This window comes from Vulpes vulpes, chromosome 2, assembly GCF_048418805.1.
Source record: "Vulpes vulpes isolate BD-2025 chromosome 2, VulVul3, whole genome shotgun sequence".
Classification (NCBI taxonomy): Eukaryota; Metazoa; Chordata; class Mammalia; order Carnivora; family Canidae; genus Vulpes; species Vulpes vulpes.
In genome coordinates this window covers 160411573-160428941 of record NC_132781.1, presented here as the reverse complement: position 1 = coordinate 160428941, position 17369 = coordinate 160411573, and the positions used below count along the sequence as shown (strand labels likewise).

The 17369-nt window shown below is 62.0% G+C and overlaps 1 protein-coding gene across 20 annotated transcripts in view; it reads left to right on the top strand.

Moving 5' to 3' along the window:
* Positions 1 to 17369, top strand: part of ARHGEF10L (Rho guanine nucleotide exchange factor 10 like) — a 158158-nt gene that overhangs the window by 84908 nt on the left and 55881 nt on the right. For 11 of the 20 annotated variants that reach the window (XM_072751057.1, XM_072751052.1, XM_072751044.1 and 8 more), the window contains 10 exons: positions 58 to 166; positions 2748 to 2854; positions 4846 to 4923; positions 5885 to 6064; positions 7101 to 7217; positions 8549 to 8641; positions 9373 to 9546; positions 13337 to 13482; positions 15232 to 15246; positions 15476 to 15657. In XM_072751057.1, coding sequence (XP_072607158.1) covers positions 58 to 166; positions 2748 to 2854; positions 4846 to 4923; positions 5885 to 6064; positions 7101 to 7217; positions 8549 to 8641; positions 9373 to 9546; positions 13337 to 13482; positions 15232 to 15246; positions 15476 to 15657 — 1201 coding nt within the window. Of the gene's footprint in view, positions 1 to 57; positions 167 to 1681; positions 1869 to 2747; positions 2855 to 4845; positions 4924 to 5884; positions 6065 to 7100; positions 7218 to 8548; positions 8642 to 9372; positions 9547 to 13336; positions 13483 to 15231; positions 15247 to 15475; positions 15658 to 17369 lie in introns of those variants that run through there. The other 9 variants (XM_072751061.1, XM_072751058.1, XM_072751050.1 and 6 more) reach the window with 3 other exon arrangements.

Here is a 17369-nt window from a genome sequence, read left to right as displayed (position 1 = left end):
GGCAGATGTCCCGGGCCTCTCTCGGCTTCTCTGATGAGCCCCTCTGCCTTTGCTCAGATGACCCAGCTCATGAAGGCTGCCAAGAGCGGGACCAAGGATGGGCTGGAGAAGACGAGGATCGCCGTCATGCGCAAAGTATCCTTTCTGCACAGGAAAGACGTGCTCGGTGAGGCGCTGTGGGGCTGGCTGGCAGGAGGCTCAGGGCTCAGCTCTGTGACCCCAGGGACGGGTGGGCAAAGTCACTTGGGGTCTGAGATCATCTGATGGTAGGGGTTGGGGACTGACCCCCCAAATATCACTGGCTGGTCCCAGCTCGTTTCCCATCCTCTGGCAGGTATGACCCACCTCTTTTTGGGGGCGGTGGGGCCCCTCCCTTCAGCGTCCCTGCCCCTGGTCTCTGTCCTGGCAATCTTGACCTCCTGCCTGTCATGCTGCTCGGCTCACCCGGCCTCCTCTTTGAAGGCTCCCACTCTTCCCTTCCTTTATCCACTGTCCATCTGTCCACCAGCCAATATTTATTGAACACCCACTAAGGGCCGTACCCCGTGCTGGGTGCAGGGCCACCGAGATGAACGAAGCGGCATTTCCTCTGGGACTTCCTGGCTCAGTGGGGGGCAGGCTTATAAACAGGAAGTGACCACAGTGGCTGACGAGCAGCGGTGAGGAACCATGGCAGGAGCGTGGAGGAGCCCAGTGCACGTGAAGGGTCAGGGAAGGGCTGAGAGCAGGAGGACGAGGAGACGCAGGTCAGCCAGGTGGCAGGGAGGGGGGCAGGGACCGGGTGCCCCGGGCGGAGGAGCAAGCCTGTGCAAAGGCCCGGGAGCGGGGCAGTAGGAGACATTCGAGAAATGATCTTCGCATATGTCAACATTTATCGAGGATTCACCATGTGCTGGGCGCTCTCTCGTGATCTTTACAGCTCCTTGCTTCATCCTTGTAAACACCAGACCGTGCATAGGACTGTCCCGATCCCATTGGGAGATGAGCCAGTAGGCACAGGGAGGTGGCAGAGGCTCCAGGTGGCTGGAGTGAGGGGTGGGGGCGAGAGATTAGCGCCAGGCCAGCCCAGATATTCAAGCCAGGGAGAACTTTGAGACTCGGTGTCCTCCGTTTTCTCATCTGTACAATGGGGCTACTATGGCACCTCTCTCCGCGGCCGTGGTGTGAAGGCCCGAGGTAGTGCGTGGAAAGACCCTGGCGTGGCTCCTGGCTGCTGTGTGGCAGATGTCATCCTCCCTAGGCGGTCACTCAGTGGAGGTGTTTGGTGCTAGGACAGCCCCTCGCGGTGTGGGTTCAGATCCCGGCTCCAGGGCCGCCTGGCTACGTGACCTTGCTTAGTCCTTTCCCTCTCAGAGCGGCTGGTTCTTCACCTGTGAAATGGGTTTAGCCCCACCCTTGCAGGCACTTGATGCAGCACTAAACCTCTGGGGGAGCCCTGGCCCCCGACGAGGGAGGGGACAGGCCGAGGAGCCCTTCCAGACTTGGTGGAGCGGCCCGGAGGCAGGACAGGGTGGACAGGCTGGTTGGCTGGGAGCTGTTCCTGGTCACCGTCCCCACGCCCAGACGGGCCGGGCTGCCAGCAGGCTCTCCCTAAGCCCTCCCCACCCCGCCCGCCAGCCCGGAGCCTTGCCTAAAGTGACCCTCCCACCAGAGGCGTTATTAATAGCCACGGCAGGGCTCGGATCACTGGCCAAGAATGTTACCCAGTGGCGCATGGGCGAAGAGGAAGCCGCGGGGCCGGCGGCTGGGGTGGGTGCGGAGTGATGCCCGGGGTACCATGTGGGCCAGGCAGGAGGGCCTTCACCACCCCCACCCCCACACTGTCGTCCGCTGTCCCTCCTCCTCCTCCTCTTCTGTCTCCTGCTCAGGTAAGGGCCTGCCTGGGTGTCCCTGCCCCCTGGGCCCTTGCTCAAGGGTCGCCGTCACTTCTTTCTCCCTGGCTCCCCCGCAGCACCCTGCTGGCCGCCACCACTGGGTTTCAGAGCACGAGCAGCTAGGTCCCGTCTCCCTGCGCCTGCGTCTCTCTTGTGGGGACAGAGCCCTGCACTCTCCCTGACCCCCGTCTTTCTGTCTGCCCCAGGCTCTGTCTCCTGCCCTCTGTCCCAGAGCTGCCCCCAGTCTTGTCTGCATTTTCTAGTTGAACTTTTTCCCTTTGGGTCGATCTACTCTTTTTTTTTTTTTGGATAAAAACACACAGCCAAACACCCCGTTCTCTTGGGGCTTTCTTCCCCCTTAGGGATCCAGAAGAACACTATTTTTAGTGCATAGTGATGGAGACACGGACGGCCTGGCTTTCTCTGGGCCAGAAGCCGGCGGGTCTGAGCAGGGACAGTGACTTTGGCAGAGTCCTTCCTGAGAGCTGGAGCGCCAAGGCATGCTGCTTTGTGCTCCCTTGCTCGCCCCCCTTTATTTTTTTAGTTTATGTTTTAGAAGATTTTATTTATTTATTCATGAGAGACACAGAGGGAGGCAGAGACACAGGCAGAGGGAGAAGCAGGCTCCCGCAGGGAGCCCGATACAGGACTCGATCCCAGGACTCCGGGATCATGAGCTGAGCAGAAGGCAGATGCTCAACCGCTGAGCCCCCCAGGTGCCCCTTCCCTTTATTTGTGGTCGGAGGAGCACAGCAGTGAGTGACCCTCTGTGGCCCCAGGACCCTGGCCCAGGGTGGTTCCCAGCTCCTGGGGTCTGAGCAGGGTATGTTATCCTTGCTTTTGTATGTGTCACCGGCCTGTCTGACTTTCCAGGTGACTCGGAGGAGGAGGACATGGGGCTCCTGGAGGTCAGCGTCACGGACATCAAGCCCCCGGCCCCAGAGCTGGGCCCCATGCCAGACGGCCTGAGCCCTCAGCAGGTCTGTGGGCAGAGCCGGGGGTGGGGATCTTTAGGGGAAGGGGTGGTTGGGGTCCCGCGAGTCTGGGCCTTGAAGGGGGAAGTGCCAAGCGGGGCCTCCATCAGCGTCTTCTCTCCTCACCAGCTGCACAGACTTCCAGATTAGACCCTGCAGGTCCCAAGCTCTTGTCCCCGGGGATGGTGGGCCTAGCATTTGGAGTGCTTGCTTCCCACCCCAGGGGGACCAGAGAACTCCCAGCTTAGCGTTTCACACGAAGGTGTCGTTTGCAGGAAGGGGCTGCAGTGACAGGAGGAGCACTGAGCTAACCCAGCTGGGGAGACTCGGGAGGGGCCGGCCCACCCTCCGTCCACGAGCTTCTCCCGGGCGCTGGGGCCTGTGGGCGAGGCATGGGGACCCGGTGGCTGGGCTCTGGGCCCACGCAGAGGCATGTCGTCAGGTCGGCTGTGCCAGCCATGAAACGGGGTGGGGAAACCCCTGACTTGCCGCAGCTGCGGGGACGTTGAGCAAGTGGTGGCCGGGCAGCAAGCGCCAAGAAGGGATTTGCCCCTCCTGTGGTTGGCAGAAAATCCTGATGTTTGGCCTTTTTTGGAAAACCAGGGGGATGAGATGTGGCCACACCTCGTGGTCCCTCTGCCTGGCTACCCCTCCCCCTGCACTGAGGTGTGACCCCTGCCCCCGCGCCCCGAGCCCCTCGGAGCTGTTGGAGCCGGCGTGAGCTCCTCTTCCTGGCCTTGCCAGGTCTCTCTCCTCAGGAGCCTCTTGGTCTCCTGATCGGGCAATAGACACTGTAGGCCGGTGGCTCCCAGAGGGGAGTGTCCCCGCCGGGTGTTCACTGTGTCTGGTGAGGCTTGTGGCTGTCACAACTGGAGGTGGTCCTGGAGGCCTGTGGGCAGTGCACAGGACAGTGTCCTTCAGTGCACAGGACAGTCCCCACAACAGGGAGTCACCTGGCCTGAGTGTCCGCATGCTGGGGTCAGGAACTCTGCTCCGGGAGTAGCTCGGGCACCTGGGGACCGTTGACAGCGCACCCGCTGGTGGGGGTGACGGGGAGGCCGGTGGCCTGGCCCGTCCCAGATCCACGGGGCTGTGTGGGCCGTGGGCAGGCCTGGGGGACAGTGGGGATTGCTGGGAAGGGTGTGCCGGGGGCAGGATGGAGGCGTCCGGGAGGAGCAGGGGGACGTAGTGGTGGGGACCTGGACCGATGCTCAGGGCGGCTGTCGGGGCGCAGTGGGGTCGGTCACCCTCCCAGCCACAGACCAAGTGGACAGGCTCCTCCTGCCTCAGACACCTCTCCACGGCGCCTTTTGTGAGCTCTGTGCTGGCTTTGGGGCACAGCGGAATCACCTGGGATGCTCTAAAAACCCCGATCCCTAGGCAGTGCCCCAGATGGACTCAGTCAGGTTGTCTGGGGTGGCGGCTGGGTGACAGGAGTTTTAAAGATGCCCACATGCCCCCCCCCACCCCTGCCCCCTCGGTGCTGCCCACCTGTGCTGGTCAGGTGTGCTGGGCGGGCTGCACCTGAGGGTATGTGGGTTTGGGCGGAGGAGAGAAGGGGCCAGCGGGGAGGGGCGGGGTGTGTGGCTTGCGGCGGAGCCCCCTCGGTGGGTGGGAGGGCGCCCAGCCTGCCTGGGGCAGAGGGGTTGGTGGAGGGGGGATCTACTCGCAGTGGGAGCTGAGATCTCTGTTCTACCTCAGAAAGGATTTTCTCCTCGAGTTGTCCAAGGGTGGGGGTGCCACCTGGCCCCGTGGTTCCCTGTCCCTGGATGTACGTGAGCAGAGGCCTGGTGGGGCACTCGAGCCCCGGCACCCCACAGCCCCCTCTGCGGCCGCCCGGGCTCTGGAGGGAAATGGGCGCCTGTGGGCCCCAGGGGTCCCAGGGGCCGGCTCTGGGAGGGACGGGTCCCTTCTGTCGCTGTCAGCTCGCCTTCCCGCCACACCCGGGCTCTGCACACATCGGTGCGGGCACTGACCGTGCTTTCTGGCCCGAGCAGGTGGTCCGGAGGCACATCCTCGGCTCCATCGTGCAGAGCGAAGGCAGCTACGTGGAGTCTCTGAAGCGGGTGCTCCAGGTACCAGTCCAGGGGCCTCTGGGGGACAGTGGGGACGACCCCAGAGGGACACTTTATAAGGGGTGCTGGGGACTGCGAGCGGTTTTAAAGGGAAGGGGCCACAGGCCAGCACTTTTGTGAGGACAGCAGGAATTCCCGATGGGGGACATTTCGGAAGCAAAGCTGGGGGGCTGCCAAGTGAGGTGCACCCTGTAGAGCGGAGCGTGCCCCTCCGTTGTCCTCCCCTCTCCGGGAGCCCCGGGGCAGGTCGTGTCTCCCGTCCTCCTGCGGCCCCACCCCAGGCCCCGAGGCTGGAGCGGATGCCCCCCCCCCCCCGCCGGCTGCAGGATGCCCAGGCATTGCCACGTCCACGCGTGCGTGACCCGGCTAACCGTGCCCACCTGGGCTGCGGTCTGCACTCCCGACGTGCTGAATCGTCTGGATGCCGCGGCTCAGGGAGAGGCCCCCGCGGAAGGCCGTTGTCGGGGTGCCGGGGTGTGCGACCCCTCTTCTCCCCCTCCTGAGTTCGGGTCCACAGCAGGGGAACCCGGGGGGCAGGCAGGGAGAGATGGAAATGTCGCTGTGTTCCTGCTAGTGGCTCTGGGCCCGGGGGCCGAGGGAGCGGGCTGTGACCTCGCGGCCACCTCTCCGGTCTGCAGGCTGGCTCGGTCGGAGGCAGAGCTGGACGCGGCCAGCAGGGCCTCGGGGCCGCCTCCACGGGGCTCCTTGCGGGCATCTTCCTCCCAACCCCGCTCAGCACCCACGTCATGGGGTGGGTTGTGGGCGGGCAAAGACTGGGCCGGGAGTGGTACGTTCACGGAGATCCTTCCAGAAGGACAGGTGACCAGTGAGGGATAAGTGCCCCCCACAAAGGTCTACCCGTGGCCTGCCGAGTTCTGATGGGCCTTTCCAGGGTGCCATAGGGCAGGGGTGGGAGGGGCTGTGGCCTGCCTTTGGGGCGCTCACCCCGCTGGCCCCGCAGGATTACCGCAACCCCCTGATGGAGATGGAGCCCAAGGTGCTGAGCGCCCGCAAGTGCCAGGTGGTCTTCTTCCGCGTGAAGGAGATCCTGCACTGCCACTCCATGTTCCAGATAGCCCTGTCCTCCCGCGTGGCTGAGTGGGACTCCACCGAGAAGATTGGGGACCTCTTCGTGGCTTCAGTAGGTATCCCCACACTCTCCTTCCCCAGCGCGCCCCCCACAAGGTGAAAACCACAGCTCTGACCTGGGTGTCCTTTGGGCCGCTTCCTGCCGCCTCTTGGTCACCTGTCCAAGCCAGCGGGGTCGGGGGTAGCGGGGCCTGAGTGCCTGCCTGGCCGCAGCTGGGGTGGGCATCACACCCTCTAGTCGGTCCTTGGAGATGTCCCCGGGTGTGGTGCTGGTGAAGCCAGCTGGCGGTCCTGGCCCTGCCCGGGGGGGAGGGGGGCAACACCGCACCCCCAGGAGGCCAGACACTGTGGGCAGCCCCCGCCGGTCTGCAGCCTCCCTGCTGAGCACTCGCACGGTGGCCACCATTGGAGCTGCTCGCCCAGACCGAGGCCTTGGCCCCCAGGGGATGCTGCAGGGCATCGGGCAAGCGCACTGGATTGTGCTCCAGGAGCCCCGGTGGCCAGGTCCCAGCTCACTTTTGTGACCTCGGGCAGCTCCAGGGCTCTCTCTGGGCTCAGGTCCCCATCCGAAGGGGACACTTGGGGTTTCCAAACTGATGTCTGTGAGCCCCAGAGAGACTCAGGGGGTGTGGGGGGGTTATGTGAGTGGAACGCCACTTTGATCTGTTTTGGGTAGTTGGGTTCCCCTAAAAGAAAAAAATAATAGTGTTTGGAAAATCTCAGCACTTGGCAGATCTGGGGCCCTGGTCAGTGTGCCCGGGGCCTGGGCGTGGAGGGCCAGGGCACTTTATTTCCTGGGAGTGGTGAGGAAGGGCGTGTGGGACAGGGGGTCATGCCTGCCCCTGCCCCTTCTCCGTCCACTGTCCAGGGCTGCTCTGCTGCAGGAGGAGGGGGGTCCCCTGTCCCCTGGCTCCACCTCTTCCTCCCTGGGACCACGGGTGTCTCCTGCCTCTTGGAGCCCGTTTCCTCCCCTCAGTGGGGTGATGGGTTTCCTCACCTCTGGGCCGGCTGTGACCCTCTGGGGAGCCAGTAACCCCCTCCCCTTGCGTTGAAGTGACCCTCCCTCCCTGCCCCCGCATCCATTTCAGTTCTCCAAGTCCATGGTGCTAGATGTGTACAGCGACTACGTGAACAACTTCACCAACGCCATGTCCATCATCAAGAAGGCCTGTCTCACCAAGCCCGCCTTCCTCGAGTTCCTCAAGGTGGGCCAGCGGGGGTCCGGGGCCCCTCTCGGTGGCTTTTTCAGGGGACAGAGGGCACTGTGGCCTGGCCTTGGGTGTCACATCATTGCTTTGGCCTGGAAGCCTCCTCTCTTTTGTTTGGGACATCCCCCGTCCCGTGGGAAAAGGATCCCTCTTACCCCCCACCCCCAGGACGAGGGTAATAATGAGTCAGAGGGTCTGTGAGCAGCTTGGGAAGCTGGAGCTGTGCCAGGTGGAAGGGGGGGCTGGTGACCTCTTGGATGGGTGAGGTGACAGCAGGTGGGCCTGGCAGTGTTGGGGCTGTGTCCCTCTGTCAGCCTGGGCCTGGGTGGGTCTTCGGGTATGGCTCAGGTGGTCACCGGGCTGATCCCTCTTCCTCATCTGTGAAAGGGCAAGGGAAATCCCTCAGGGGGTATCTTGGGGACTCTGTGGGAGAATGGAGGTAAAAGGACCAAGGTGTCAGGTAGCCATCAGGTGAGTTAGACTCAGACCTTGCTGTGCTCAAGAAGCGTGCTGCCTAGGGAGGGTGTGGGTGGGCCAGGTGCAGGGGGAGCCAGAGCCTCAGCCGAGGGACCCACTGCCCCAGGCCAAGAAGGTCAGGGGGCCTTCTCAGTGGAGTGTCCTCTAACATGGGTCCTGGTGGGGGTGGGGGGGAGTGGAGGGGAGGGGACCATGGGGTTGTAACAGGTAGAGACAAAAAAGGGTCTTCCACGGCCCAGGGTCGGGGACAAAGGTTAGAGGCAGGAGGGTGGGGATGGGCAAGTCTGGTTGATCCTGGGAGCCCCGGGTGCCTATCAGGGAGTCCCAGGGGAGAAGGCCCAGACGCAGCTGAGTCAGTTTGGATGGTCCTGGGTTCTGAGGCCCCAGGGCTAGGCCCTTGTATTTCAGGTGGTGGGAGCCACTGAGGAGCGTGGGGCCTGGGCAGCTGGAAGTGGAGGCCGGGAGGGAAGATGAGGCAGCAGCCGTGGTGGCAGGGCATGAGGGCTGGAATCAAGGTGACAGGTGTGTGGCTGGGGCACTGGCCTGGGCTCCTTCCAGAGCTCCGGGCTCTTGGATAAACTGCTCAATCTCCCAGTTATGCTTTTGTCCAGAGGCCTTAGCATGACTGCTCCAGTCTCCCCAGGCCTAGGGGCTGTGCGGGGGACCCTGGCGGTGGCAGAGAGTCCTGGCTGGGGAACCAGGGACACTCGGGGACTCTTCTCTCAGGCCTGAGGCTCAGCAGGGTCCTAGGTCCTGGGGAGAGCCCAGGGCGGGCGGCGTCTGCCCTCTGGGCCGCTCGGCGCCCCTGCAGACGGGGGGGTCCGTGAATGATCCTGCTTCCCCTCCAACAGCGGCGGCAGGTGTGCAGCCCGGACCGCGTCACGCTCTACGGGCTCATGGTGAAGCCCATCCAGAGGTTCCCACAGTTCATCCTCCTGCTTCAGGTACCACACGGGATTCCAGCAGCCGCGGACCTGCAGGGTGTGGGCTGGGCTGGCGCAGGCCGCCTGGGGTGGGGGCTTCTCATCCGTCATCCACAGCCGTCCATCTGCCGTGGACTGTGCGCAGGACCCACAGTCCCCTCTCCCTCTGCTCCTGGGGTGGAACGGGTCATGTTGGCTCCCCGGCGTGGACGGCTGGGTGACTGGTGATGGCAGGAGCCCAGCTTACAGGACGGGAGCCAGGGCCCGTGGACACCCAGGCCCTCGGGGGTCCTGGCAGTGGGGAGATGCTCAGTAAGTGAGCTGACTTTGACCCGCTTCAGGCTTCTAGAGGGAGCGTTAGTCCCGTCCCAGGTCCCCAAGAGCTTGGGACACCTCCCCTGATTGCCGAGGGCCCTCAGTGGGGGTGAGGCCCCCCTCCAAGCCGGGCAGGGGCCCTGCCAGGCCGAGGACCCCCGCCGCACTTTCCTCTCTGTCCTCAGCTGCCGGCTGCAGGAGGGGGCTCCCACCTCAGCACACTGCTGATCAGTGAATTAGAGCTGGATCCGCATATTTATTTTATTTTTTCGTTCATTAGCTGTTTCTTGCGGCCTTGCTCTCTGCCAGGTACCATGTGTCCTGGCCCTTCAGCCTGGGTCTCTGCGGGAGGCGGGAGGGTGAGGCCTTGATTCCCAGGCCAGGGGAGGGCCTGCTGGGGTGGGGTTCTCAGCCCTGGCTGTCTCGGGTCCCGGCAGGACATGCTGAAGAACACGCCCAGGGGCCACCCCGACAGGCTCTCCCTGCAGCTCGCCCTCACCGAGCTGGAGACGCTGGCCGAGAAGCTCAATGAGCAGAAGCGGCTCGCCGACCAGGTGGCCGAGATCCAGCAGCTGACCAAGAGCGTCAGCGACCGCAGCAGCCTCAACAAGGTGAGTGCCGGGGGGGGTGGGGGACCCACCTGCCAGCCTTCACCTGCCCTGGCAGCCTGTGGCACCTGTCGCTCCGCCTCCTCCCGCAGCTGCCCACCTGGTGGTGCTCTCCGAGGGCGGGGACTCCTGGACTCTCAGGCCCACACCTTGCCTTGACGGTTAGAGTCCCCACTGCGCCCCGGCGGTCATTACGATTCATGGTATTTTCGGATAAAAGCCGATTTTGTCCATCAGTGTCATTGCCAGGAAAGGCACCAGAAGTGACAGTCTAGCACTGTGCTTACACACGTAGGCTCTGGGCTCGGGATCTGGGTTTGAATCCGGATTTTGCCAGTGGTGCTCACTGTGTGGCCTCAGGGGAATCACCCAACCTCTCTGAACCTCACTTGTTCCCTTGGAAACGAGGAGAGCTCAGCGATGCCCACCCCAGGGCTGCTGCGAGGCCAATGGGGGAGTCCTTGAGATAAGGGGACTGTCATCGTCACAGAAGAAAGAGGAAAGCTTTCATGCCGTGTTTCGTCTGGGGTTGCAACTCAGAACATTCTAGTACAAAAAAAAAAAAAATCTTGCAAACCTTTCAAACGAGTCCGTAGAGAACCTTGTTTTCAAAACACAAGGCCCGTGCCCAAAAACATCGTCACCTCGAGCCACCTGTTGGTCCCCGTGATGTGAGGCGCTTGAAGCCGTACCCAGACCTGGAAGGCCGTGTACCCTGGGTCCCTCTTGTTTTCACCTGCCGGAGGGCGGAGGTTGGTGGGGATGGCTCAGGATGAGGCACGGAGGCAGGGACAGTGGCTGTCCTTTGGGGCAGAGACATTGTACGGGGTCATCAGTGGGAGGTGTCCACCTCTTTTGGGGGAAAACCAGGGGCCTCCTGGTTCTATGGGCCTCAAAAACAGAAGTAAGGCCAGTGACTAAGGCCAGTGAGATTTCAGCCACGGGGGCTGGAACTTTCTAAGAGTACAGGAAGCTCTGCCCAGAGGACAACAACCCTTCCCAGGTGGCTGCACTTCACAGTGTATAGTACTAGCCTGTTCCGGGATCTTTGATCTTCACCACATGCCTGCCAAGTTGGATGGGTTCGCCTGCAGGGTCCCTTGCAGTTCTAAGCTTCAGGGGTCCTACAGCTTATTTGTTTTGTTTTAAGGTTTTATTTCTTAGAGTGAGTGTGTATGTGTGCATGGGTGGGGGGCAGAGGGAGAGAGGGAAGCAGACACCCTGCGGAGCAGGGAGCCTGATGGATGTGGGACTCGATCCCAGGACCCCAAGATCATGACCTGGGCCAGAGGCAGATGCCTAACCGACTGAGCCACCCAGGTGCCCCCAAGAGTCCTACATCTTAAGACTGTCCCTCCTCAGGCCAAATTCAGGCTGTACACGTGCCTTTTGGCCCACACAGGATTTCTAAGAAGCTGCAATCAATTGCCATCCCTTAAAACTGGAAAGCTGTCCCATAAGATCCAGACCGGTAGGTCTTCTTAAAGGGTTGGAAGAGCTGGCACGCTGGTCCACCTTCCCGCAGGCCACTGGTCACCTGGGTAGCAGCTGCCCACGTCCCCTTGGTCCCAGTCCCTCCTCGCCTCCAGGCAGATTTCCTAACCAGCCCCACACCAGCCCTCTATTGCATAATGTCTCTAGAAAAACAACCTTCGGGCCAGTCTGGCCCCTGCACGGATACCCCATGGTCTCTGCACTGGGGAAGTGTCTCCTGTCCCGTCCTGTGGCCCCCTTCTCTGTAACCGAGAGGGTTTCTCTTGCTTCAGCTCGCACACCTGTGCCACGGCCGGGGAAGAGCTGGCTCGGCAGGAGGAAATCCTTCTCCGCGGGCCCCGCTCTGGGCAGATCCACTGTTCTCTTCTGCTCTGTCCCCCACGGGCACCTGGGCAGTAAGGAGCCGTAGTCACTGGCTGGAGGTCAGGAAGCCCTGTTTGATGTCGGGCAAGGAACCAAAAGCTCTGAGCCTCAGTTTCTCCACCTGTCAGGTCGGTGTGTGTGGGGGCATTTCCTAGACATGTGGGATGTGATGGTGGCAGCGAGGTGGCTGCACGCTGCACCCACTCCTGGCCACCCCCGTCCCTTGGGCAATCTCGGCCTCTCCTGAGACCAGTCCGCTGATTTTCCTCTTGCTGTCCGTCACCCAGGGGAAAGCGGAATTGAAACTGGGTGCGCCCCAAACGGAACCCTGCCGGCTGTTTCAAAATGTGCCTGCTCAGGACCCTCCAGGGAGGTGTTTGTGCAATATCCGGTTTTTTTTTCTCCCTTTTATCTGCCTATGGGGCAGGGACATGGTTGCCCAGAAGCCCGGGGGACTTTCCTTCCAAGTTTTAGGTCATGGCACACTTGGCAATCTTCGACGGGGCCTGCTGTCCAGGGTTCCAGTCTTGTTTTCATGAGCTGGCGTCTGCTTGTTGGTGGAGGCGGTGGCGTGGGGCAGCCCGGCGAGGCAGTCACGAGAGGCCTCCTGAGGGACCCTGAGTCATTTTTGTGTTGGGAGCAGTGGGGCCTCCCGATCCCTATCACACCCAGCTGGGTGCCCAGTGCTGGGACATCGCGTGCGCCGCCGCTCGGCAAGCCACTCTGCCTCTGGAACTTTGGCTTCCTCCCCTGGGAATGGGGGTGACCTCCCATGGGGGCTGCAGAGCTGGTTAAACGGGAAGTGGGGTCCCTAGTGCCAAGTGCAGTGCCCGGCATGCCGTGGGCATTGGTGCCATTCAGGTTTCTGTATCAATCTGGGGAACATGGTTCTAGAAGAATGACAGGGCAGTGTCTCAGGGGAAGGGGAGGAGGCTTGGGGTGAGAAGGGAGGGGAGGATGCCTCTTGTCATTGGAGTCATGGGTTTTGGGAATGACTCTTGCTGAAAATTCTCTTCTCCTTTGGTTTTTTTTTTTTTTTTTTTTTTAATCACTGTCAGTAAAAAGCTGTTTTCCCGGGAGGTCCCTGGGTGGGATGGTGGTCCCGGTGCTGGCAGGGGGGTTCTTGGTGTCCAGCCTGAGATCGCCAAATGCCTGCTCAGATGCCTGAGGCTTGAAGGTCCTCTGCGTCCTCAGAGGGTCACCTGGTTGAGTGGCGGCCCATCTGTGCGACCCCCCGTCGTGAGGCCAGGCTGCCTGGGGCTGTCCAGCTGAGGGTGCGGAGACGGGACGTCCTCCAGGCCCGCAGTGGCCCTGGGCGAGGCTGTCACAGATAGCACAGCCACGGGCAGGGCCCGCTTGCTGGGCCTGTGAGCAGGGCCACCGCCCGGGGCTGGTGCTCAGGAGGGCCCCAGACGTGGCTGGATGTTCCGCTGTCACTGTCATGAAATCCTTAATGACATTTGAACGAGGGCTGCATTTTCGCCTTGCGCTGGGCTCGGAAAATGAATGTCGCCCGGCTCGGTCAGGCGTTCCCTGGGTGATCTGAGCGCCGGATACCGCCCCACTTGACAGCTGAGGAAGCTGGGTTGTGGGCAAGTGCAGGGACCTGCCCGAGGGCTTTGTCGCAGGCGAGAGAGGAGCCAGGGTGGGAGCCCGTGTCTGTGGCTCCGGAGCCTGCACCGCGGCGGGGAGGGTTGCCAGGCTGGCTCACCTGAGGGGGTGCTGGCTGCGGGTGAGGGGCACGGTCAGAGAAGCCCCTGCGTGTGGCCCTCTGGCCTCCTCCCCGTGACCCCTCATCATGCCGGGGAGGGGACCCCGTCCTCCGCCTCCCCCAGCCCTGGTCCCTTCTGCGCACAGCGAGAGGATGCTGGCTCTCGGGCACGGTGACGGCCGTGCGCGGGGCTGGCGTTGACTCGGCTCCGTCTCCCCCTCGCAGCTGTTGACCTCGGGCCAGCGGCAGCTGCTCCTGTGTGAGACGCTGACCGAGACCGTGTACGGTGACCGCGGGCAGCTGATCAAGTCCAAGGAGCGCAGGGTCTTCTTGCTCAACGACATGCTGGTCTGCGCCAACATCAATTTCAAGTAAGTGCGGTAGGGACCCCCCTGTTACGCCGCGGCTCCTGGCCTGGCCTCTTGCCGGGGGGGCCCATGTTTCAGACATTCCGGCCTCCACCTCCGTCCCTCTCGGCCTGCTCTGTCCCTAGTCCCCAGAGCTGGAGAGCACCCGGGGGGCTCGCGGGGAGCCAGCCCCGGCCTTTGGGCCAGCAGCTGCACGTTGTGCAGGGTGATCTGTTCTGGAACGCCGCCGCCCTTGGTACCTGAACAGCTCCCCGGGTTTCAGCCACCCCGAGATTCAGGGGATTGGGCTCCCACGGCCCAGAGCATTGTGTCCCCCACAGAGCCTGGCTTCCTGGTTCTGAGACCGAGACAGTAGAAATGCCCAGAGCTGGCCTTCCAGGCTGTGCCTGAAAGCACTGGAGCCCGGACGGGTGAGGGTGACTGTGCTGTGTGGGTTTTGCACGAGGCCCCCAGAAATCTTTTTTTTTTTTTTAACATTTTTTTTAACATTTTTTTTAATCTTTATTTATTTATGATAGTCACAGAGAGAGAGAAAGAGGCAGAGACATAGGCAGAGGGAGAAGCAGGCTCCATGCACCGGGAGCCCGATGTGGGATTCGATCCCGGGTCTCCAGGATCGCGCCCTGGGCCAAAGGCAGGCGCCAAACCGCTGCGCCACCCAGGGATCCCCCCCAGAAATCTTTGATTTGGCATCACCGGGAGTTCATGCAAACACGGAGGCATGCGCGACTTCTCTGAAAATGCGCAGGTCCAGCATTCTGGGCCCACGTTGCCCAGGGCTGCCGGGCCCGGAGCCGGGTCTCGTGGCCTCCTTCCGAGGGCTCGCTCTCTGCTGTGCCCCACGGTGCCCTCCGGGCCCCGCTCACTCACTTGTGTTCCCCGCTTGGGCCTGTGGCCAAGGGCTTGTGCCCAAACGAACTTCAGCTGTGACCCATCCAGCTGTGACTCAGCCACTCGAGTGGAGGGGACCCTCTGCTCTCAACATTTGACGGCGCTTAAAAAATCGTGGCGGAAACACCAGTATGGCGACAATAACCGAGACCCAGAGGGACGTCACCTGCACCCCTTGGCGGGAGCATCTATGCGGTCGGGGATGTTTGCAGGGATTGATGTAGGCTCTGCCCCCCATGTCGGCTGGTGTGGGCACTGCCATGATCTGGGGACAGTCCCCACGGCTGTGGCTCAGGCTCCCTGTCCGGGGATGCGCATGCTCCCTCACCCCCCATCCACCCATCCCTCCATCAAATACTTCCTGGGCCCTTCCTGCCAGCTCACGGGTCTGGAGGGGACCCAGCACTGGCCGGGGACTTGGGTGAGGAAGCTTCTGCCCCAGATCAGTGTGGTGCTGTCCCCTTCCTCCGTCCCGCCCTGATTCCAACACTGTGGTTTTTAAGGCACCATATCTGATGAGCACCTGCTCTGCCCTCCCCTGTTGCTCGGGGCCCAGCCCGGTGTGACGGGGATGCTAGTGGCCCACCTTGGGGGAAGGGGAAGATCAGCTTAGGTGATTTGGGGTGAGTCACGTGACGTGTCTGAGCATCGGCGTCTTTGGAAAATACAAGCTTCCTAGCAGGGCCGTTGTGGGAATCACAGGGGACTGGAGGCCAGCGGCCAGCTCGGGGAGACGGCCGTCCTGTGGTCCCCGATGCCCACGCCTGGCCCAGCCCAGGGGCTGGCCCCCACTGCCTCAGTCCCCTAGAAATCACTCAATAACAGGAATGACCTTCCCTTCTGTCTTGTCTTTTTCCTCAGGCCTGCCAACCACAGGTAGGGGTCTGGGGGCTCGGGGCCTTGGGGTGTGTGATTCTGGATCTGGGCTGGGGCCTGGGCACGCCGGGGCTTCTGCCTCCTTGACGGCTCCCTGCTCTGCCGAGCTTGTTGTGCTTGCGTGGCGAGGTGCCTGGCTGAGCTGGTGTGCTGAGGAGCGTGCTCTGGGCTGGCCCTGGGCCTGGGGTGCGGCGGGCTCTCCAGGGCTTCCTCCTCTCTGTCCTGGCAGGGGCCAGCTGGAGATCAGCAGCCTGGTGCCCCTGGGGCCCAAGTACGTGGTGAAGTGGAACACGGCGCTGCCCCAGGTGCAGGTGGTGGAGGTGGGCCAGGACGGCGGCTCGTACGACAAGGACAACGTGCTCATCCAGCACGCTGGCGCCAAGAAGGCCTCTGCCGTGGGCCAGGCCCAGAGTGAGTACCCGATGGGCACCCCCCAGGCCTGTGGGCCCCGTCTGGGAAGCCCAGCCCGATGGGCCATGCGGCCAAGAGGCTCTTGCTGGTTTGCATCCTCACACTGCACGCAGATGCACACTCAGAACCCCACCTGCTCATGCGCATTCCGGAGTCCCACCTCCATCTCACACAGTGGACACTGGCCCTGCCCACCCCACCCCTACCCCCTCCTGCATGTATGTGCCTACCCGAGCACGTGTGCACGATGCTTTTGGAGTTTGAAAACAGGACTTCCACCCCTGCCTGACGGTTGCCTGCCTCCACTCTGTGTCTCAGTTCGCCCTTCTGCATGGTGAGGGGCCCAGGTGACACCCCCTAGGCCCCTAAGCCCTCAGGGACCAGGCTCAGGGCTGTCTGGCTCCGACTTTATGGGCACGAGAGGAATGAGAACTCGGAGCGGCATCGGGCAGCCTCTCAGCCGTGCTCCTCTGTCCATCTCCATGTGGCTGCCACCATCACGCCTGGCGAGAGGGTGCTCTGCTCTGGCTCCCCGGCCCACCGGCCAGGCTCTGCCCAGGGCCTGACCCGGGAGGTTGCCTCACTGGGCTGCCAGCAATTCTGGGAACTGTGACGGAGGGATTGCACCAGCCAGCTGTGCCCACTCCCAGATGTCCTGCCTCTTCCTCTGGGCTATTTTGAGGTTCCCAGGAGCTCCCCAGCAAAGGGCCCTGTTTGTCTTCCCCAGAGGCACTTCCAGGCCTAGCTTTGCCCCTACGACCCCAGTCCCTCCTTCACTGCCACGTATCCCAAACTAGAGGGCTATGTGGCCCTGATACCCTTCAAGGGCGAAAAATAAGAGATCTGCTTGAACCCTAGTTGGCCTTGAATGATTTTTTTTTATCATGTTGTTATTCACGTCTGTGCAGGTATAAGAAAGACGAGGTAGGATGAACTCCTCATGCTTACGTCCCTTGAACCACCGTTAAACCAAAACAAAATCACGAGTGGGATGAAAATGAAGCTACAAAACAAAAAGTTAAAATTAACTGCGTTGATTTGATGTGATGGATGATGTTGTTTTGCTGGAACCAAATTGCTCACGATGTGGACAGGGACGTCTGCTGGGGCAGGTTCTGAGGTCTCTGTACCCACACCATAGGGTGCCTTCCGGGGACCTGCGTTCCCCACTGGCTTACCTGTGGGGGGGGGCGCCCCAGGGTCTGTCTTTGCTCTTCTTTGGTGTGAGTGCATCACTTACCTGCCATGCCCACCTTGCTCCCTGCTCGTTACCTGGTGGCCATTCGGGCACTCCTGCTCATTACCAGGGTCCACAGAAGCCCTGACACCGTGCAGCAAAACATGGCCTGAAAGTCCAGGTATCCAGGTGACTCAGGATGTACATCTGGCTTCCAGATGGTCATCACAGTGAAAACCCCAAATAAGCCCTCACTTGGGATTCCATAAGACCTCAGCCTGAGAGACCACGGCCTGAGAACACAGCAACAAACTCCCTAGCACGGCAGTCAAGGACTCCTCTTTCCGGCCACTGCTCCTTCCTGCTCTGTCTCTTATGCCCCCAGTACTACATTTGTGCCGTCACGAGAGAGCTGGGCACCCTCACTGGCCCCTCGCCCTGATATCTTTCTCCCTGGCCTTTCATCAGTTGTGGTTGTTAACTGACGGCAGCCCCTATGCCGTCCCACTCAGGCCAGAAGCTCCATGAGAACAGG